This window comes from Hydra vulgaris, chromosome 04 (assembly GCF_038396675.1).
Source record: "Hydra vulgaris chromosome 04, alternate assembly HydraT2T_AEP".
Taxonomy (NCBI): Eukaryota; Metazoa; Cnidaria; class Hydrozoa; order Anthoathecata; family Hydridae; genus Hydra; species Hydra vulgaris.
Window position 1 is genome coordinate 6,999,808 of NC_088923.1, and position 24,864 is coordinate 7,024,671.

General features: G+C 28.8%; 1 protein-coding gene across 3 annotated transcripts in view; it reads right to left on the reverse strand.

The window, feature by feature from the left end:
- Positions 1–24,864, reverse strand: part of LOC100214900 (phosphatidate phosphatase LPIN1) — a 65,846-nt gene that overhangs the window by 2,676 nt on the left and 38,306 nt on the right. For all 3 annotated transcript variants that reach the window (XM_065795337.1, XM_065795335.1, XM_065795336.1), the window contains 11 exons: positions 23,575–23,685; positions 12,893–12,954; positions 7,428–7,521; positions 5,144–5,213; positions 4,715–4,792; positions 4,335–4,565; positions 4,044–4,262; positions 3,873–3,979; positions 3,623–3,737; positions 3,311–3,373; positions 2,067–2,107 (listed from right to left, as the gene is read on the reverse strand). In XM_065795337.1, the coding sequence (XP_065651409.1) occupies positions 2,067–2,107; positions 3,311–3,373; positions 3,623–3,737; positions 3,873–3,979; positions 4,044–4,262; positions 4,335–4,565; positions 4,715–4,792; positions 5,144–5,213; positions 7,428–7,521; positions 12,893–12,954; positions 23,575–23,685 (1,191 nt within the window). The remainder of the gene's footprint in view (positions 1–2,066; positions 2,108–3,310; positions 3,374–3,622; positions 3,738–3,872; positions 3,980–4,043; positions 4,263–4,334; positions 4,566–4,714; positions 4,793–5,143; positions 5,214–7,427; positions 7,522–12,892; positions 12,955–23,574; positions 23,686–24,864) is intronic.

Here is a 24,864-nt window from a genome sequence, read left to right on the forward strand (position 1 = left end):
TTAAAAAGGTTGTGTTGACAACCTTTTTGAGCATGATTGATTCTACCTGATATAACTTGTGAAGCTTCTTCTAATAGCATACTAACAGGAACAATTAAAGTTGATATGATTTGTGAGCCTATATCAAAAGCCTGTGGAATACTTTCCATATAAAGGAAGCAACAAGGGTAATTTGAATATTAAAATAAGCTCTAAATTGATATCTAAAATTTTAGATAAGAACTTTGGATCTGGAATGAATGAATGAATGAATGTTTGATCTTGGCATACCTATATGAGTATTAAATTTGTTTCTGAATTGACTTTAAATTTTATTTCTCTTTGCTTTTGTTTCTATTTCATTTTTTTTCTCCACACATTTGCCATAGATCTTTAGGAAAAAGCAATATACAACAGCGTATAAAACAGAGTTTTCAAATGTGAAAAATACTAAAGCCATATCAAAGAGCAACTGGATTAACATTGAACATTCCTTGCGTAACATTTAGTGCCTTATATATGTCATTAGGAGAACAACTGCACACAGTGCATTGTTAAAATGAAGGCAAACCTTTTTATCTATTAACATCAAACATAGTTTAAATTTTTCCAAACTTTAAAATCGTCTTTTGAAGTTAATTAACTTCTAAATTGTGTGTTACCTTTAAAACAAGGACATATTCTTTAATTTCTTTTGTAATTCTCTGTGGATGACAAAACTATAACAAGGCTGAAAAGTTTACCTAGCCCAAATCTATAAGGAATTTTTTATAGCTATTATTAGCCCAAAAAACTTAAGGGATCATAGATACCATGATTAGCCTAAGAATCTTTTTTCTAAGAGAACATAGATATAACAAATAATGAACAGTTTCTAAAAATTTTTTTTTCATCTCAGTTGAATCTTGTTGTATGCTCCCATTATAGCTTAAAGAAACATAAATGTTCATTGCAAAAAGTCATTAAACCCTGCAACATTTTTCTGTAAGCTCATACTGTAACTTACTAATTCTAAGCAGAGTATGTATTAGTAGATGCTTTCATTCTACTTTGATAAAATTTTTCATCACCTTTTTTGGCTGCAAACTTATTTTATTATACTGATCTTGATGAATATGAAATCATCATCTTTATGCTTTTTTATTATTCATAGTGAATTATCTTTTTTGTCACCTGCATATCATTCACTGGTGCATCTAAAGCACATTAGATTGTAAACCACACTTATCATAACTAAAGCAAATTTTTTTGTAAAAACAAGTGTTAACAATAGCTTTGCAGAGATTAATGTGTTTAAATGCATTTGTTAGTTCCCATTAAAATAATCATCCCCACTCGTTTGTTAGTTCCCATTAAAACAATCATCCCCACTCTGCACATTTGTGTACATTATTATGGAAGTAACCAAGTGATTCAAAATTAAATGATTATTTTAGAGCAATTAGAGGGAAAAAAAAGTCAAAAATGTTTACAACCATGTAAAATAAATGTGTTTTTGTTTTGGGTGTTATGATTTGATTAATTTTCTAAATTATTTACTTTAGCAAGTCCAAAACTGGATTATGGGCATTTAACAATAGTAATTAATAAAACTATGCATCACATCTTGGCCGCAGTAAAATCGCTATTTTTAAACTTCTCCTTCCTTGTATGCAACTATAGACTTTCAATTTTATTATGACAAAATCAAGACCCCTCTTAAAAATCAAGACCCCTCATTAAAATCAACAACAGTAAATATCAAAACTTCATGTCAATGTAACTATGCTATATAACATTTAAATGGATTCAAACATGTTCTTAAATATTTTGATCAATTAAATCAAAACAGATAAGACCCCTCTTTCTTGTAGGCTATTAGCTGACCCCAGTAACTTTATGGATGCCATCTTAGCTATCAATTATCTAAAAAATTTATAGATATTTTCACAAAAATTTTTTAAAATAAAATTTAGTTCTTTTAATAACTCTGAGAGTTGTTTTTATCAACTGAACATTCCTATATAAAGTTTAAAACCCTAAAGTACATAAAGTATAAGTGAATAAGTTAACAAAATAAAAAATTGTACATAAAAAATAAAACTTACGAAGATGTATAAGCAAAAGTTAATTCATGCTTCACTTCACCCTAAAAATAAAATTTTTTGCTGTTAAATATAATAGTATTTTAACTTATCATTTTTAAGCAGTATGTAGTGCGGTAGTGGTGTAGTGGTAGAGCGCTCGCTTCATAAGCGAGAGGTTTAACTTATCATTTTTAAGCAGTATGTAATGGGGTAGTGGTGTAGTGATAGAGCGCTCGCTTCATAAGTGAGAGGTTCCAAGTTCGATCCCCACCACGTCCCTGGTAGTACCGAGCTCAACTTCTTTCTCCGTGCAGCGGCCTTGTTTGTCAAGTTTCGTGTTTTGGAGTTATAGAGTTGAGAGAGGGTTATAACCACAATTAAGTAGCCTTCTCGTCTGTAGTGGCCTTCTAGGCTTTGGGGAGGTGAACTAACAAAAAAAAAAAAAAAAGCAAAACAGAACTCTTAATGAAATTGTAATAGACTTCAATACATACATTTACTGAGTTTAAGGCATAAATACAGTGTTAACTAAGTGTCAGTAATATCTAGATATAAAGGAGATTTTAAGTTAATTAAGATTAAGTTCAAGAACTTTCTTAGTGTTGATTTAATTGGTGAAAAAGTAATAAGAAATAAGCATGTTTATTTTTTATTATTTATTGTTTTTTATGCTCAATCAACTACAAAATCTTCTCTATGATATTAATGGATCTGGACTACTAGTGAAAATTTCCCTTTTTATAGTAAATTTTAAATCTAAAAGGGTAAAGAAAATTTTTTATACATAAAACTTTAGGTAAGCAATTGGAGGATTGGTATTTATTTCTACGACTTCAGCCTAACTGACAAAGATTACTTAGTGCGCTTAGGCAACGTCCAAATCAACTTGGGGGCTGGAAATAGGGTATGAACCTAGTATTAAATCAACCAGCCATTTTGACTCTACTTTTCATTTACATACATCCTTTCAAAACACATCTCACAACAATTCATTGAAAACTATGGCACAACATGGCAAGTGTTATCCCAGAGTACTTTGCTGTGTATTGTTCAATAAATTTTACAAGCTTAAAAGCAAATAGTTTTTTTAGAAATTGAAGAAAAAAAAGAATAATCAAAGAAATTTTTTTTTTAAATAAATGTCCTTCATAATAAATATTATTTATATCTAAATTATTACTCCCCAAACCCAAACCCTCAGTCAGAGTATGTACTGAAGCTCATGCAAGCTCATTCTAGCAAATGGCTAGAAAAAATAAAAATACCTTATAATTAATTGTAAATATCCGAGATATTGGTATACCTACAGCTCTATAAGCCCACATGTCCTAAAGTAAAAAACATCTATGACTATAAAAACATGTATTAATAACTTTCAAAATTGATTAAAATTGTAAAAGTAGGATCTACTAAAGCTTTCTCAATTGCAATTATCTTATACCTAAATCACCACCTTTATACAAAAAGTATACTCAACTAAAAATAAACTAAAAAATATACTAAACTAAATAAACAAAGTGTGTTACACATATAATTTTATTTTACTCACTTCACTTTAATACAGTAACATTACTTACATTAACACGATTTCCAAATCCAGAATGGAATGGGTTAATATCACTTGGAAAAAGATTTAAAATATCTCGCATACAAGAAATTTTAAATTCTTCTGGTTTACGATCAATCACTTCCCTATAGCAAACATCATATCAACATTTGATACAGTAGAATTAACTTTTTTTTATGAAAACAATGAACAGATCATCAAAGAAATAAAAAAATTAAGCTATTTATACATAGAAAACAACGTTAAAAATCATAACCTACTTTTTAAATGCAACAAACAGAGAAGTTGGAGTGAGAAATAATGGTCCATCAGGTAGTTCCATCTGACCTTGTCGTACATTATTTAAAAACTCTCTAGTCATTGATGCCTAGAAAACAAAAACAAGTTATTATGAGAATAAACTTATGTTTAAAAGACATAGTTTTCTTTACCTGTCCAATTGCTCTAGCAGAAAGATAAATAAATTTGTAACCATTCTTCTTAATCTGGGTAAACAACTCTGTGACTCCACTCTGCGACCAGTCTTTTCCTACATGTGGAAGAATTTGACCTAAAACATCTGATTTTGTGATTGTTCCGTCAATATCAGAGATAATGATTTTATCGGAATAGTCCCACAAAAATATTCTTGCACTACATTCCGCTGTTCCCTGAAATATTTACTTCATTTTATATCCAAATGAAAATGTTGGAAAATCAATTTGAGATGGCAAAAACCAAACCTGCAATCGAGTAGTAACAGAAAAAGTGACTTTGTTCGGACCATATTTTAAGTTCAATGCTTTCCACTGTTTAGAAGTTAAACGCAGTGTTTTTCGATATTCAATGTCACAGTCAGAAAACCCATCAGAAGTTCTATTCATTGCATCTGAGTCATTAACTTCGGCTATGGGCAAATTGTGTTGATGCTCATAAATAGCAGGTTGTACTAAATTTTCATCATCTGATGAGTCCTAAAATATAGCAAAAGTTATTCCATATATACTAAAATTATTTGGTAATAATTACCTTTACTAATTAATAAATAAAAATTAATAAAATAATTAAAAAAGTATATATAATAAATAATATAATAAATAAGTGTAAAAATTTAAAAAATTACATCATTTGTTGTTCTCCAGTAAAACCATCCTTTTCTTTTCTTCGGCATATACTGCTTTTTAAGCAAGTTTAGACATTCCTTAAAATAACAACATAAATTTTCATTTATAACAAACCCCCTCCCCCCACCCCAATTATTTTACAGGAAATCTATAAAGAAATAGAAAAAGGAGAAATAAAGTCATTGAAAAATGGCATCATAATGATGTAAATTTATTTTAAAATACTCAAAATAAAAGAAAAGAGTAATGATAAATAAAATGAAATATTTAAAAAATATATATCTAAATTTATAATACATTAATGCATATAAAAATTATTTAAAGAAGTGAAAAATAATTTTAAAAACTTAAGATTTTTGAAATATATACTCAAGAAATCATTTTGTTATTATAAATTAAATATTTATAGAAATAATAAAAACTCTTACTTGAACAATAGGCTTTTGAAACACAACATAACTCATCAGATATGGAGCTGCCACTGCCCAATTGTAATAACTGAAACCATTTTAATTGTTATTATTTTTTAAAATACATGTTAGAAAAAAAAAAGTACTTTAGAGAGAGATCTACATGTTAGAAAAAAAAAAAATACATTAGAGAGAGATCTACATGTAAGAAAAAATATATATACATTAGAGAGAGATCTACATGTTAGAAAAAAAATATATACATTAGAGAGAGATCTACATGTTAGAAAAAAAATATATACATTAGAGAGAGATCTACATGTTAGAAAAAAATATATACATTAGAGAGAGATCTACATGTTAGAAAAAAAAATACATTAGAGAGAGATCTATATGTAAGAAAAAAAAACTTTAGAGAGATCAAGCATCCGGATACAATGTTTTATTTGTTGTTTTAAATCTATTTTTATATATTGTTATATATTTAAACTTTTGTAAGTTGCCTTTACAAGACACTTTTAATGTTTTTCTTACCAACAAAAAATTTTTTTGTCTTGAAAGCTACAAATAGTTACAGTTGTTATAAATGATTAATGATAACAACTAAATGCTAAACTTTCTGTTTATAATTAAAGTTATTATATATATTTTTTTATTTTACTTAAACGTTAATATTATATATACTTTAATCTTAAAATGTAAAGTTGTAATAACTTCATGAAATATTTATTCAACTAAATTCAAATAAAAGAAAATTAATTTAATAATTTTGCAAATTTTATGAAAGAGTTGTGCAAACATTTTGTTATTTTTATTTGGATGAATTTATTTCAAGGGTTCTGTCTAAAAACAGAATATCTGAAGCATATAACAATTTTGATTCATCCTTATTTGCAGATAAACTGTTTTAAGCAGTCTCTAGTATCCACTAATAAAAGAAAAATAATTGTGCTGTGTAATCATATCTAAAGTAAATATATAATTTCCTGAAGTAAAAAACTCTTTTTTAATCTAGACAATCAAGATGATGAGTAACAGTAAATTACAAAATCATGAACACCGAGGAGACAAAAAATCAAGCTTGAGTTTTAAAATAATAATTTTTTTTTTTAATGATAAAGAATAAAAAGTAAAAGCAAATTTTACATGATCTTGCATAACCTTAAATGTTGAATAACATTTATTTAAAAGCAACAAATTATAGACATCTATAAACAACATGCTTCAAAAACTGAACTTATTTTTTTATATTGAATAACTCAGATTTTTTCAGTCGTCAGTCTCTGCAAGTGTGGTAGAAGTTTATAGATTAAAATCCACCATACCAGTACTACACCACTATAAAATGCGAAAGTGGTAGTGCTCTTGCTTCATAAGCAAGACATTCCAAGTCCAATCCCAACCACTTTCTTGTAATACTGCGTCTAATTTGTTTATTCGTGCAGCAGCTTTGTTTGTCAAGATTTTTGTTTTGGAGTTAAAGGGTTGAGAGAAGCTTGTAACCACAATAAAGTAGCCTCCTTGACTGTAGTGGTTCTTTCAGCTTTTACCACACTAAACAAGTTTCTCTGTCAAGTTTCTTTGTCTTTGTATTTTAAAGTTATAGGATTAAAAAGAAAATTGATTTATTTTATTAATTTTTATTTATCAATTAGAAAATAAATTTTATATTTGCTAAGCAAGACAAAAAATTGCAGAGTAAAAACTTGAACCAAAGAAAAAGAAGACATGCACCTTGTGAAGACATGCACCTAAGGTCAAAGCTAAGTGAAGACATGCACCTTGTTGATAGTGTATAAGGTCTAAGCTAAAGGCCAACATAGTTTTAGGACTTTTTTATTTGTAAACCAAAAAAATAAAAACAAAAAAAACAGTATTTATGAATGATGTCTAAAGGTGAACAGTTAACTATGAAATTATAATTTATCAATGTTTGATATTTCATTGTAATTTTTATTTTATTATCAAATTATTACATTTTATTATATTTACTATTTTATTAAAAACTTTCTTTGACTAAATTAGTCTCTAAATTAATTTGTAAAAAACAGTTAATGATAATGACAATAATGATGATGATGATGATGATACTAATGATGATGACGATGACAATGATGATGATGATGATAATAGTGGTGATAATTATGATAATAATCATCATCGTTACTTTTGATAAAATAATAAAAATTTTTAAACGTATTTTTTAGAACCATTGTTGTGTTAATTGGGTGAAATATATATTTCTAAATTCACAAGATTTCCGATAAATAAATAAAAATAAACATAAAATGAATAATTTAACCTTTCATTAATTCGAATAACCAACTTTGGATCATGCAATAACGATGGACATCTACAAAATTCTTCAAAATTTACAATGCATTTCTTAAAATTTTCTGGAACAAAAATGAAACAATAAAATAATTAACGTTTTAAAACTTTTATCTTATTCTATATTTTATATATATATATATGTGTTTATATATATTTTCATGTGTATTTATATATATGCATATGTTTATATATATATACATGTGTTTATATATATATACACTTTTTTTTAAATATATATATATTTTTTTAATAATATATAATTATTTCGATATTTCGCTAATCTATCGTGATCAGCGTCATCAGGTACCTGATGATCACGATAGATTAGCGAAATATCGAAATAATTATATATTAATAAAAAAATATACATATATTTAAAAAAAAGTTTATACACAGCTGTATTTATTGAATTCTACCCATATTTTAACGTATAACAAGAAAATGACTTTCAAAGATTATATATATATATATATATATATATATATATATATATATATATATATATATATATATATATATATATATATATATTAGGGGCAATTCTAGGAAAAAAAATTTTGGTGGCAGTACCCACAATCAGTATTTTTTTCGCGAAAAAAATACTCAAGGTCCTTAAATTTTAATTTGGGCCTTGAGTATTTTCACTAGTATATATATATATATTAATATATATATATATATATATATATATATATATATATATATATATATATATATATATATATATATATACATACTAGTGATTTCAAAAACAACTTATTTTGAAAATGCCTACTGGTACCCCCTAAATGTGTTCTAGATATTAAAATAATACTGGATTTCAAAAACTTTTGAATAAAAAATATTTTTAGAGGTTGTAACCGACCCTCGAACATTAAATAGATCCCTAAAATTATAAAAAAAAGAAAGTTTTTTAAAAGTATATTGTTTTGGGTCTCAAAACTATATTAAAATTTCAAATATAATATCATTTTATAAAAAAATATCACTATAATCTAAAATTTAATTATAAAATGATTTGTTTTGATAATATTAGGGACCAATTTAATTTTTGAAGGTCTGTATCAACCCCTCAAAATATTTTTATTGAAAAATTTTATAAATCCAGTATTATATTGTTATATAGAACACATAAAAGGGTGCATTTTTTGACATTTTTGAAAAAAGTTGTTTTTAAAAGCACCCTTATATGTATATGTATATATATATATATATATGTATATATATATATATATATATATATATATATATATATATATATATATATATATATATATATATATATATATATATATATGTATATATATATATATATATATATATGTATATATATTTATATATGTATATATATATATATATATATATATATATGTATATATATATATATATATATATATATATATATATATATATATATATATATATATATATGTATATATATATATATATATATATATGTATATATATATATATATATATATATATATATATTTATAGAGTTGTGTTATATTCTGTTGGATTTAACACAGCTCTTTGTTGGTTTAAGAGTCATCGGTATTTATAAAATAGATCAAAATGTATTAAATATTTAAACAAAAAAAATACAACTTTTTTATGGGATTTTAAGTTTCATACCATTTGGCAATCCTTTAGCCATATATTTAAAATCATTAAAATAAAAACCATTATAAATAAATACAAAATTGCGTTGCAACAAGATTAAATGTCAGTTTTCAAGCCAAACGGGAATTTCTTTAACTGGTGTCAAAATTCGATAACAAAAACTTTTTTCTGTGCCTACATTCTGAAACCAATTCACTTTTTTTATTTAACAAAGGTTCTTTATTGTATGTTGAAATAAAATATCTCTCATTTATGCAAAGATTACACCTTTATGAGAATGGGTTATAGGGTTGACATTTTTTAACAATACTCTACTTGATTATCGGTTTGATGCCTGCTTTCTTAAGTTTCCAGATCTCCTTAGAAAGTTCAGTGTCATTTTTATACCTGACTAAGCTAAATGATTTAAAGGAGTTTTTGCTAATACAAATGTAAGACTTCTTTGCATGATTGACATTAGGTGGTGATAGAGTAGCCTTATAGACGATATTTTTAGTTTTTTTAATATTTTTAGATTTTCTAAAGGACACGTAGCTCTATACAGTTGTTCATCTATACAGTTGTATTTTCTAACATTATTGGTATTTCTATTGCGAAAAATGTGTTGGTTGTGGAGGTTAATAATAGTACTGATATTTGGCATGCAGCTGTAACTTATTTTGAGGGTGTTTCTGTTAAAAATCTTGTGTAGTTTGTGGTGTGATGGAAAAACCAAGTCAATTAAATTCAAAAAAAGGTTTCCTAATTTGGTGACAACATTCTTACTGAAAGGGGATTAAACTATATTATGTTTTATTTGTGCCTTTTAGTATCACAATTAGTTTTTTGTAAATTTAAATTAGGACGATATTGAATATTGTTGCTATGTCCAGACTTTATATGGGGTTCGTTGCAAATAGGATCAGAGTTTTCAAACATTATTTTGCTGGAGGAGTTTGATGATAATCTCTGTTCCAAAGAGGTCAATAGAGAACCTTTGTTAAATAAAAAAAAGTGAATTGGTTTTGGCATGTAGACATTGAAAAAATTGTTGCAACACAATTTTGTATTTTTTTATAACGTTTTTATTTTAATGATTTTAAATATATAGCTGAATTATTACCGAATGGAATGATACTTAAAGTCCCATAAAAAAGTTGTACTTTTATCATTTAAATACTTTATATATATATGTGTGTGTGTGTGTGTGTGTGTGTGTATATATATATATATATATATATATATATATATATATATATATATATATATATATATATATATATTCTTAAAATCAATAAAAACTGTTAAAAAATAAAAGCAATAATGAGTTCTGAGATCAAAACAAAAAAAATTAAAGTTTTTTTATTACCTGTGTCGAATTGTGTAAGGAACTTTTTTATATGCCTGCACTTATCTATCATTTAGCAGATTTGGATTTTTGAAGAATAGAATTTCATACTTTTCATTTATGCATAATTTACAAAATTTAGTCGAAAGGTTATAGGCTTTTGTGTTAGGGTTATAAAAACTGTTTAATCATGTTCTATTTAATAACAGAGTTTAAATTTGAACATTTTAGTTTTCAAATTTGCTTTCATAGTTCGCTGCTATTTTTATATTTAAGAAGAAAAAATGATTTTTTATGGTTGCATCTTATTTCAAATAATATTTTGCTTATAAATTATTGATTGCAGTGCAAGGGAGATTATTGGAAATTAAAATTTTGTTGTTTATAATGGGACAGTTGTATTCATTTTAAAAAGATTTCATATTCGGCATGCTGTAAAGGCTGTACCTTATTTTTATTAAGTTTCTGTTAAAAAAATTGTAATGTACTTTGTGATTTATAAGGAGGTGGTTATTAATTAAAGTTAAAAAACTTTTTCCTATACTATTATTAGTGTTATTGCTGAAAGGAGGGTTGAACAAAATTATGTTGTATTTATGGTTCATGGCATAAGGTAAAGTTAAATTTGGATAGTATGAAAGTTTGTAATCAAATCCAGACTTATTGGAACTTAAATTACACATGAAAGAAAAATTTTTGAAAAATTTCACTTCAATGAATTTTCAGACAATCTTAACTCAATTGAATGCATAAGTTATTTCAAAATATTGGGCAGGTGGTTTAGATCAGTGGTTTAGGTTGAATAGATGGTATATGCATTTTTGTTATTTAATAATTTTTTCCATTTTTTAACAACTTAAAAAGTGTGGACAAAAGAAGAGCAACAAACTTATTATACAATAACAAACTTTTTTTTTTAATTTTAATCACGGATCAAATTATGACTTTTGATCACGGATCAAATTACGACTTTTTATAACACGGTAAAAATTATGAGTTTTGATCATGGATCAATTTATGACTTTTGATCACCGTACAATTTATGAGTTTTATTCTCAGATTAAACAATGAGTTTCGATTGCAGATCAAAGTATGAGTTTTGATCACGGCTCAAATTATGAGTTTTAATCAAAGATCACTACTCCTTAAATAAAAAAAAACGAAAAGGAAAAAAATAATTTCATTGTATATACATAAGTCATATTTGGGCTGGTTCTTCTAATGATGCTCTTCCTCATCTAAACAAGGTCCAAAATTGCATTGTAAACATAGTTGGACCCAGTCTACCTGCTAAGCTTGAGTCTCTTTCCCATCATTGTAAAGTTGCATCTTTTTTTCTTTTCCAGAAATATCATGGCCGCTGCTCAAAGGAGCTTTTATCCCTAGTTCCATCAATCAAAACTGATTCTCGCTTGACTCGTCATTCATCAGTCTCATTCTTTTACTGTATCTGTCCCTGCATACTCTAAAAAATTTTTATTGGTCTAGCTTTTGTCCCAGCACTTCCACCCTCTCTCTCTCTTCATGTTTTCTTGACTCATACAATCTTCAACTTTTTAATTCTTCTGTCAACTGTTTCCTTGCTCTATAACTCTATTCTTTTCTTCTAGTAACTCCCAACTTAATAGTGGCTGCTTGCAGCCTTGTTGGGAGTAAGTCAGAATAAAAATAAATTAAAAAAAATAATTTTAATCTAGATTAGTTAATCACCAGTATTAAAAACTTCTATTTTCAATAGTGGTGATTAGCTAATCTAGAATTTGTTTTACGTAAGTTTGACATCAGATAATGTTGTAAGGTAAGATTGACATCAGATGATCTTGCAACTCTAAATATGTACTTATATAACAATTTTTTAGTTGTTAAAATAATATGGCATAAAACTCAAATTCTAAAAAAATTTAATTTATCTTCATTACTTCAATACAACGTAATATTGTGAAAAACAACAATTATTCTTAAGAAGCAAGTACTCTACCACTATATATAACACAAAGCAAGTTCTCTATCACAATAAATAACAAGAAGTAAGTGGTCTAACACTATATATAACAAATTTGTTATATATAAATATGTTGTATATGCATATGAAGATATGTTACATTTACATTACATATGTTACAAGGGGATATATGTTACATTTCCATGTGGATATTTATTATACATGGATGTATATTGCACCTGGGTTAACTATTTATGGATATACATATGTCATATGGATTTTTTAAAACATAAAAAATAAAATGATAAATAAACTAACATAACAAATGAATTAACAAATGAATGTCTAAAAAAATCTAATAGTTAACAGATGTTGCAAATAAAGTAATTATGAAAAACATTGAAAAACAAGGAATACTAAAAACTTTTTTAAAAGTTAACTTGAATACTAAAATGCTAAATTTTTAAAAGTAAATTTAAAAGATACGGTATTTAGTACTAGACATAAATAAAATCAAAAACTCATGTAATAATTATATTACCTGGTTCCAACCTTCTATTTTTCAGGTCACCACATAGAGATAATTCAACCTCACCTATTTCTCTTAAAAATTAAAGAAAATTTGAATTTTAAACAAACTCTTTATATTTTTGTATGCATATAAACATTTTATATTCACTTTGCATTCATTTACATGTACATTATTGATTAAATATGGTGTATCATAAATAATAAATATAGTGTATCATATAAATATTTAAATAGTAATCTAAATAGTAATCTAAAATGTACTTAAATATGAGTAATAATATATAAATTAGAGTGCAGTGGGAAATAATAGGTCTCAAACAAAAAGGATAGATTCATGCCATGTATTATAGTATGAAATCCAAAAAGATAAGTTCAGCAAAAGTAATCATCAAATTCATCAAAACAATAATCAATTAAACACAATGCTACTAAACAGACTATTTCTAATATGTAAAAAAATGCACCTCAAAAGGATTTGAATCTGGTTTTCATTGATGCATGTATGTGTGTATATCAGGAATGTTAAGTCTTTGCAAAAACGTTTCACAAAAGAAATCTATCATATTTTAGCCAATCATTTACAAAAGCTACCTATGATGTTTATTATCTTTTTCGTTTTTATTATTGTTTCCACTAAAGTGGCATTAACTGCTGATGATGTGTCCATATATTCCAATCATAATAGAACCCGAACTTTGACGAACAAGACCGCTGCGCGGAGAAACAAGTTGAGCGCGGTACTACAAGGGACGTACCAGGAATTGTAGTACTATATCCTCAGATTTTTTCCGTAAATATTCTTTCACAACTTTAGCTGTATGTTATGGATCGTTGTCTGGTTCGAAAACAAACCCTTTACCATTAAGTTCTATTCCACAATCTAAAACAATTACTTTCCAAAATATGCAAATAGACCTCTTTTTTCATTTCTTGGTTGATTTTTACAAGTTTTCCAACTTGGCCTCCAAAACAACCCAAAAATATAATGTTGCCCTCGTGTTTAATTGTTTGCAGTATGCATCGTCCTTTCTCTAGATAGACAACAAACAAAGGACTGAAGTCTATTGCCGAATATTTCAAACATTAATTATTCTGACCAAAGAACATTATTCCAGTCATCTGATGTCTAATTTTTGTGTTCTTTAGCCTAATTCAATCGCTTCTGTCTACAAACTTTGGTTTTTTTCTTGCTGCATAACTTCTAAGACCAACACCTAGTAAAAGCCGTTTAACTGTTGTAGTGCTGGTTTATGTTACATTAAAATTAGTAGTGATTTCTAGTGTTGTCCATCAAAGATTTCGCTGAAACAATTTCATGAAATGCAAATCTATGTATCGGTCTTCCTATTTTGTGGGAGGAGGTCTAGATTGTTTGTGGCTGTAAAATGATACATTTTTTTCTTATAATTTTTTGATTAAACATCTTTATTAAAAAATTATTTAAGACGGAGATGAAACTCTAAGAAATTTTGATTAAATTTTTTTTTACTACTTTTCATATAACAGTCATAAGGTATTGTATGACTCATTACTATTTCCTACAATAAATAAAAAAATTACCTTATTTATACTATTCAATGTTATTATAATGAAAGGCTATTATTTTCACTATACTTCTAAAAAAATGTTGGTATTTTTTAAAATATCTTACTTCATAACATAATTAAACTTATGGTAGAATTAATTTGGCTAATATTTTTATTTTTTAAATATCTTGAGTTTAAGATATATAAGTGCAATAAAATTAAGGACAGTAGTGTAAAGTTACTATAATTGTTTTTAAAATATATATGTAAATGTATATATATATATATATATATATATATATATATATATATATATATATATTTATATATATATATATATTTATATATATACACAGTAGCGCGCAAAAGTAACCGGACAAGAGCATAACTTAAGATAACTTTTGAATGAAAAGTTATCTCAAGTTATGCAAAAAATCAAAATTATTGTGATTATGAAGCTGGTGTCTCTGTCAAGCAGTAATTAATGCTAAGGGCTTCGCGACAAAGTACTAAAACAATTTACTTTAAAATAAAGCATTTTCAATTAAAAAGATGTTTAAAAAAAAATCTAATTCAAGTTTTTTTTTCTGTCCGAATACTTTTGCACACGCATATTATAATTAAATGAACTTTTAAGATTAAATTGCTTAGATTTAGTAAAAATTCTTTTGTTTTAAGATTTGTAATCAATTTTTTTGACATATCAGTGAAAATTTGAAAGAAATTGGACTTTTCATTCAAAAGTTATGCTCTTGTCCGGTTACTTTTGCATGCTACTGCATATATATATATATATATATATATATATATATATATATATATATATATATATATATATATATATATATATATATATATATATATATATATATATAATATATATATATATATATATATATATATATATATGTATATATATATATATGTATATATATGTATATATATATATATATATATATATATATATATATATATATATATATATATATATATATATATATATATATATATATATATATATACATATATATATAAATATATACATATACACACACACACACACATATACAAAGGTCTAATCAGGAGTAGTGGGCAATCTCCTGTATCCGCCTCCACACCCATGTAAGTTAGTTTACACGGGCAAAATAAAGCACATTAACCTATTTTTTAAACAGCAAAATTTAATGTTTTTTTAAGTTGAGTCCTATTTTACTTACATAAACAAAAATAGTAAAAAACATCTTGCACATTTAAAAAAAATTTAATAAAAATAATAATAATAAAAAAGCAATAAAATAAAAAAGAAAAATTTTTACATAAATCTTATAACTCATTCACTTAATTACAAGTTTAATTACTTAATTAACTCATTCTTACTTAACTAACTCATTCACTTAATTACAAGTTTTCTCATAATTACTTGCTCTTTTGCTTAGAGCTATTTCAGTGCAATTTTTAAACTTTTCGAAATTACAAGAAATAATTGTAACATCAAATGCAACTTTTTTTTAAACAATTTTTCTTGAAAACGCTACGAGGCTTGAATAAATAAATATCAGAAAAATAACCATTGCTGACATTTGTTTTCTGATGTATTTATGATATAATACAAGACATTACAGTGTAAAACTAAAAAAACTGATACTAAAACGTAATCAATTTTATTTTATCCATGAGATTTTTTATTTAAAAATCAAAAAAGTCTGCAAAAATGCTTATATCACCCACCTAGTCCATTTTATATGAGCATGTGCACTCATTTACTCCTGCCAAGGCCTGTATATATATAAATGTATGTATATATATATATATATAAATATGTAAATATATATATATATATATATATATATATATATAAATATATATATATATATATATATATATATATATATATATATATATATATATATATATATATATATATATATATATATATATATATATATAACCCTTGGAATTAGGGTCGGCATTCGGCAATGCCGACCTAACTGTTGACCTAAAAGTGTTTGTAGTCTGCAAAAAATTGCCGACCTTGTTTCTATGTTTTAAGCTAAAACCTCATTTTTACTAATTCCGAGGGTTGTATATATATGATTTAAGTGACATCTTTAAGAGTATGCGTAGTAATACTATAAGCATTAAAACATCGTATACAGTATCATACTATTTATTTCTTTTTTTTAATAAGTTATTACTATATAAGTTTATTACTTAATAAATAAAGAAAGAAATAGTATGATACCATATATGATGTTTTAATGCTTATTTTATATATATATATATATATATATATATATATATATATATATATATATATATATATATATATATATATATATATATATATATATATATAATATAAGCATTAAAACATCATATAGGATATCATACTATTTATTTCTTTTTTTAAGTAATATTTCGGCACATACAGTGAGAGCCATTATCTCTATATATATAAAAGGCAATGTTTGTATGTTTGATGTTAGCTATAGGCATCAACACCTCTGGACCAATCAATACCAAACTTGGCACAGGCACTAAGTAGGCCTGAGCAGTGGTTTTGACCAGGTTTGGGCCACCAGCCGCCCCTCCTTCAAGGCCCTTATGTAGTGCAAGAAGGGCATCCCCATCATGTATCTCAGAAACGAAGTATAATAGAGACAAATTTCATTAAACAAACCACCTAGAAATGGCCTGTTAAACCCTATAAAAACACCTCAGCCCTCAAAAGTGACCCAAAACAGCGATATCATTTTTTTTCTTTCAAAAAAGCATTTTCAAATTTTACCGCCATTTTCAATCGGGATTTTCAGCGAACTTTCGAATTGTAAACATTCAAGTCTGAATTCAATCCCCGTGTTTCCTAAGCATCTTCCAAGTGATATTACCACCATTTTGGACTTCAGGCATTACTGCAACACCACTTCACTGCCTTTAGAACGACTCGCCTTTTGGTCATTGGTAAGCAACTCTTTTGACAATCTGTTCTGCAGGCCCATCTGATTCACCTATTTTGTTCAGGTTGGACAGTTACAAGTGATTCCATCACCAATTTGGACTTCTGACATCATTACAACACCACTCCACTGCCTTTGAAACAACTTTTTCACCTTTTGGTCATCGGTAAGTTACTGTTTTGTCATCATGCCACCAAAGAAAAATCCTGCATTGGGTAGGAAGTCACCTGCTGCATGCCATATGGCTGCTTTCCAACAACTACGGCAGGCTGATCTATGAGCAGCTGAGGCCCCTGAACAACAGCAGGCCTGACTACTGTCTAACCAGATTCGAAATGCAAGTAAACGAGCAGTTGAGGCTCCTTTGGCTACACAAATTCATAGACAAACTGTACAAGTGTGTCAGGTTAACCCCCATGGAGCCACATAGAATGATTTCTGCAATTTGGCCTTCCACTATCATCCACAAGCATTATTTGCTGAAAACCTGGTTTCGATTAGCAACATTGACAAACGTTGCACTTACTGTGATGCTTTTAGATTTGAGAAGGAGCCACTAGGGATTTGTTGTCAAAGTAGCAAGGTTCAGGTTCCAGATATACCACAACTGCCATGTGAACTTAGGTCACTTTTAGATAGGTCCTCACCTATCTCTACAGAATTTCTGTGCCATAATCGCCTCTACAATAATTGCTTCCAAATGACATCTTTTGGATGTTACTAACAAATTCGAGAGGAAGGATACATGCCAACATTCAAAGTTTAGGGCCAAGTGTACCATTTAATTGGTTCACTATTGCCTCCTTAAAACAACAACCATCAAACAACAACTCCTGGGTTCCTCCAGATGTATTTTTTGGGTGACAGTACAGTGCAGGCCAATTTTTGACACAATGAGGCAAACAGGATTAGCTACACTTGGCGCTAAAATATTGTTCAAGTACTCCAGAATTTGCTCATGCAACACAACTCATGTGTTCAGTTATTTCTTGCTGCTGCAAATTGTATGCCTAATGATGATTGCCAACTGGTCATACATGCAGATAAGGCACCCTGAAGCAACCACCCTGGTACTTTTAATGCACCAACTGTAAATGAAGTAGCGATTATTTTGGGCAACCAAAATGCTGAGCGATGGGACATTGTTATAAGGAAACATGACAACACAATAAGCTGAATTGATGATTTTCACCAGCTATATGATCCTCTACAGTACCCATTAGTTTTTTGGAATGGCCAAGTTGGTTACCATTTCTTCATACCACAGATCATCCAAGGCAATCCTGACCCACGCAAGATAGTTTCCTGCATAGATTTCTATGCATCTATGCTAATGATTTGAAGCAGTGCTCCTGGGATTACCAACTGGCTGATGGCTTTTGGGGACTTGACTCATCAGGTTTTGGTTGATGTATATGCAAAGGTTGAATCCAAGCGGTTGAAGTGGATCCGCTTGAATCAGACACAACTTCGAGCAACTAATATATTAACCTGGTAGATGCAGTTTGTGGTGATGCTCTGAATAATGCAACAAATATTGGTCAGCAGGTTATCCTGCCATCATCATTCATTGGTAGTCCTCGGCATATGCATGAATATGCTTAAGATGCATTGACTTATGTGTGGACTTATGGACAACCATGCCTCTTCATCACCTTCACCTGCAATCCAGCATGGCCAGAAATAAAGACACTTCAGTATGCTGGTCAAGAAAGCATCACAAGGCATGATTTGGTCGCTCGAGTCTTCAATCAGAAACTGATTCGGCTGATGGATGCAATCACAAAAAGTTGGGTTTTTGGTGATCCAACACCTCCTGTAGTGGCTGAAAGAGAGGATTTGACTGGACCAAATTGCCTCGATAATCAGTGCTGAGATTCCCGACAAAGATGCTGATCCACAACTGTTTGCAACTGTCTGCAAGCAGTTAATTCATGGTCTATGTGGTCCAGGTTATCCAAATCCTGGGTGCATGAATGACAACAATTGGTGTGAAAAAAAGAATCCATGGCAATTCTTAATGCAAACGCAAACCGACAATGATGGGTATCCACTTTATCGTTGAAGACCTCCAGGAAAAGGAGGACATAGCTTTACCAAGTTAGTTTGAGGTTATAAAGTCCAAAATGGTCAACAGGTTATAGGCATGGTGGATGCTCTGATTGACAACCAGTGGGTGGTTCCCCACTCAATACTTCTTTGCAAGACGTTTGATGCTCATATTAATGTGGAGAACTGCAGTTCTGTCACAGCAATTAAGTATATTTGCAAGTATGCCTACAAAGGTTTGGACCAGGCAGTGTTTTCGATAACACGAGGTCAGCAGTCCAGGATAAGGTGCAACAATATCAACATGGTCGTTACATAAGTACAAATGAAGCAGTGTGGCGGATTCTTAGCTTCTCAATCCACAAACATTTCCCAATTGTTCAACATCTCCATGTTCACCTGGAGAATGGTCAGTAAGTTTATTTCCGGCAAGACAACATGGCTCAACAGGCTGAAGCTCCACCTCGGATGACTTTGAATGCATTCTTTGAACTTTGCTATCATGACAAATTTGCACAGACTTTACTGAATGTTGAGGTGCCAAAATACTACACATGGACTCCTGCAAAGAGATAGCAGCGTCAACGACAAGGTACAAGAGATCTAGAGCAATAAATACTGGAGACATTGAAAACATTCATGTCTCCGATGGCTGGAGACATGAATGTCTTTATGTCTCCAGCCATTGGAAGGATTTACACGGTTCACCCCAACTTCTCTGAGTGTTATCATTTGTGTCTGCTCCTGTTCACAGTTGGAAGTCCAACATCCTTCGAGATGTTGAAGACAGTAGACGGAGTACTATGTCAGTCATACCAAGAGGCATGTTTGCGGCGTGGGTTACTTGAAGATGACCAATACTGGCGTGATTGTCTTGAAGCAGCGGTTGTTTGTCGATCATTATTCAAAACTCGTGAACTCTTCGCCATCATTATTACATGCTGTCACCCATCTAAACCACAGGCCCTCTGGGATTAATACAAGAATTGGATGGCTGAGGATATCCTCTTCCAAGACAAAGACAACTCAATAATTGCTCATTACAATATACACTAGCAATGTACAACCAGGCCTTAATTCTCCTGGAGGACAAGGTTTTGCAAATGACTGGCTTGCATATTCCAGACTTCCATGTCCAACCACCACAACGACATGGCCCACAACAAGTCAGTCATGAGTTTCTGCAAGAAACATATAACTTGGACAAGATGAGGCAATATGTGTCTGAAAATTAGACAAAAGTCAACAATGTGGCAGAGCAGCAAGCAGTTTACTAAAAACTGTTAAAAGAAATCGATCAAGGCAATGGAGGTTTGTACTTTCTTGATGCACCTGGCGGAACTGGAAAGACAACTCTGATGAACCTGCTATAGGCCAAAGTCAGGAGTAATGGTGACATTGTACTTGCCACTGCTTCATCGGGTATAGCAGCTACACTGCTAAAAGGTGGGCAAACAGCACACTCTACATTCAAGTTACCTCTTGATCTGAATCCTGATGAAGCACCAGTGTGCAGAGTTAATGCCGAGTCTGCCTTGGGTGATGTTTTCCAACAGTGCAAACTAATAATTTGGGATGGGGTAACAATGATGCACAAGCATGGTGTGGAAGCAGTACATGGCACACTCGAGGATTGTCGGCGAAATGAAAGGGTTATGGGTGGAGTATTGTTTTTACTTGTTGGTGATTTTCGGCAAACATTGCCAATCATACCACGAGGAACGGCTGCTGATGCAACTAATGCATGTCTCAAAGCATCTTCTACATTATGGCCTGATGTAAAACGAAGGGTCCTTACCACAAACATGCAAGCTTGAGTCTTAAGTGATCCTTCTGCAATGGAATTTTTGAGATTGCTACTAATGCTTGGTGAAGGCAAGGTACAGAATTGGTTTTCCTGCTAATTTTTGCAACATGGTAAACTCATTACTTGAGTTAAAGAACAAGGTTTTCCCAGACATTTAAAGAAAGTATGCTGAAGGTCCGAATTCATACTATGCTTGGCTGTGTGAGAGAGCGATTTTGGCACCAACAAACAGAGTTGTCAATGCAATTAATGCCAACATGATCAATGAGATTCTGGGGCAGGTGCATACTTACACCTCAGTTAACACCACAACTGAAATGGACGATGCGGTAGAATATCCTGTAGAGTTTTTGAATTCCTTAGAACCAAGTGGCATGCCATCCCACAAACTTGAACTTAAAGTCAGCGCACCAATTATTATTTTACACAACTTGGATGCACCAAAACTGTGCAATGGAACTCGACTTGGCATCAAAAAGTGCATGCCACATGTAATTGAAGCTACAATTCTAGCAGGTTGTGCAAAAGGTGAAGATGTCTTTATTCCAAGAATCCCACTCATTCACGATGACAAGAATTCTCCTCTGCACTTTAAGCGCCTGCAGTTTCCAGTCCGAGTCTCTTTTGCAATGTCAATAAACAAGTCACAGGGTCAGTCTTTGCAGGTTGTTGGCATCAACCTAGAAAAACCATGCTTTTCTCATGGCCAACTCTATGTGACCTGTTCAAGAGTCAGATCACCTCAAAATCTCTACATACTTGCTCCAGAAAATAAAACAGTCAATGATGTGTACCAGAACGCCCTCCAGTAACAACAGACTGTACCTGTAGTATTTGGTAACTTTGTTAACCTCCATATGTTTCTGTTCAGAATAAATAAGAATTTCATTTACTTAAATTTAAACAACTTATCTCACATTAAACACAATGAAATTTGGAAAAGATAAATTTGGTCAAGTTTAAGTGTGACAGAAACCCGCGCGAAGCGCCGGGTAATCCAGCAAGTCAAACTAATGAAACCATTAAAATAACCGTATGAAAAAATTATAATGAACGTAACCAAATGATGTCATTGCAACATCAGATACTCAACATTTTTAAGTTTTACAAAATATGGTTTCCAATGGTGAGTCATCACCAAATTGCCATTGTCACGATTCAAAAACGTTTTCTTTAGATTTTGAACATTGTACACATTGTATTTCAATGAATTTTTCTTGTGAAGTTGTTTGAAATAACAGAAAGCGTTTTAGGGTTCTCCCAGTTTATTTTACCATTACAATGTTGTGAATGTTTTACTATTCTAGATGTTTCCCAGTTGGCTATTGTATTGAACATTATTTTTATGTTCTTGAATTCATGAAGAAATCTTTTTTCTTGTTTCACCAATATAACATGAACCACATGTGCAATTAAGTTGGTATACTCCTGGATGACTATTCGCAGGCAGTTTAGACTTGTTACGGCAAAGTATATTGATCAAGGGATTACCAAAACGGAAGACTGTTTTAACACCAACTTTAAGAAATTCTCTTCTAAGAACAAGGCTAATTTTGGGACCCATGGTAAAGTAACAAGATTTTTGGCATCAATTTTTGAGAACAAGATGGATTTGTGGAGTATTTATGATTTTTAGCTATATCTGAATACTGATTATAAGAATGTCCATCTTCAGTAAAAATCTTAATAAGAAAATTAATTTGATCTTGAATGTTATGTTCTGAACAAATTATGTATGCTCGAGCTAAAAAATTTCTAAAAATACCAACTGTGATATTCGGTGAAATGAATGATTTCGGGTTTATAAGTTTGTTGTGTTTTGTAAGGCCATTGAAATACAACGTGTACAATGTTTAAAATCTAAAGCAAATATTTTAAATTGTGACAATGGCAATTTGGTGATGACTCACCATTGGAAACCATTTTTTGTAAAATTAAAAAATGTTGAATATCTGATGTTGTAATGACATCATTTGGTTAAGTTCATTATAATTTTTTAAATGGTCTTTTTAACGGTTTTATTAGTTTAATAATGGCTCTCACTATATGAGCCAAAAAATTACTTAAAAAAAGAACTAAATAGTATGATATTGCATATGATGTTTTAATTCTTATGATATTATTACACATACTATTAAAGATGTCACTTAAATTTTATATATACATATACATATACATATATATATATATATATATATATATATATATATATATATATATATATATATATATATATATATATATATATATATATATATATATATATATATATATATATATATATATATTTAAAACAATAACAATTTGAAACATTACTATTCACATTATTATTAGAATATGGTTTTGTACATACTCTTTATCAGTTGTTGGCACCTCTTTTTCATAAATTTTACTTTGTTCTTTTGTTTCGTCATTGTTAGTTAATTCCCAGTCAAAGCCAGAGTCCAATTCATCCCCAGATCCTCTAAATTAAATAAAAACTTTTTTTAAAGAAAATACATAAAACACTTATAAATAGTAATGTATAAATATGTTACTAAATATATGTTATTTAATTAATAAAACCTAAGGAACTTTACTAAACAATATTAAATATAATATTTTTAAATTAATGTAATAGTTACATACAGATCTTAAACTATTTTAATCTTTTTACAAATAACTTTTAAAATTAAATACAACTCTTCACTTCTTAGAAGGCTACTATTTTTTGTTGTGTTTTACCTTTTTTTACACCATTTATTCTAAAAAAATTTTACTAAATAGTACAATAATTTCTTTTTATTTCAATAGCAGGTGGTGAAATACTTGACATTATAAATCTTTTCTAAAAAGTTTGGTTTCTGAGTGATTCAAGTACTCCCACGCCATGTTTGATATTAGTCAAAAGGTTTTGAGGCAAAGAAATTATTAATTTATTTTTTGTTGTTTACTTTTTTTCTGTTGTTAAAAAGTAGATCAGATCATTTCAATTATTTTTTTTCAATTGTTTCATTATTGGTTTTACATTAAGGCCTGTTAAAAATTGTGAAATTGCTAAAGGAATGGGCAGGCCCACGGGTACCCGTAAAAATATTTTCATAAAAAATGTACTTATAAACATTCAATAAACACTCAATAAAAACTTTTCATTTAATGATCACATTTATTTAGTTTTGACCTTTTTTACTTATATCTAAATTTTAAATATGTTATTTTAAGGAAAATATAAAGAAAGTATAAAAAAAAAAAAAAAACTAATTTTAAATTTATTTTTTAAAAATTGATGAATGCTGTTTTCTAATAGCATTTGAGTTCATAAACCTTTTATGCAAAATTTAAAAAAAAATTATTTTTTGAACAAATTTTTTTAAGAAGAAAGTGAAAACATTTAAAAAACAATTTGCTTAACCAAAACTTGAACTTCTTTGAATGAGCATCAAAGTGATTATATTTTCTATCTTCGAGGTTTTGGAAGAAAAAATTATTGAAATATATTTGATTATTTCATTAGTAATTTGTCACAGAAAAAATATCTCTTCACAAATATTTTCTTCATCAGTTCTAACTTTTTCTTGTGTGGATTTTATCTGAGAGACAAATTAAAAATCAAGTTGGAGTTGTTCTGATCTAAGTAAAGTGAGAAATAATAAGTTGAGACTAT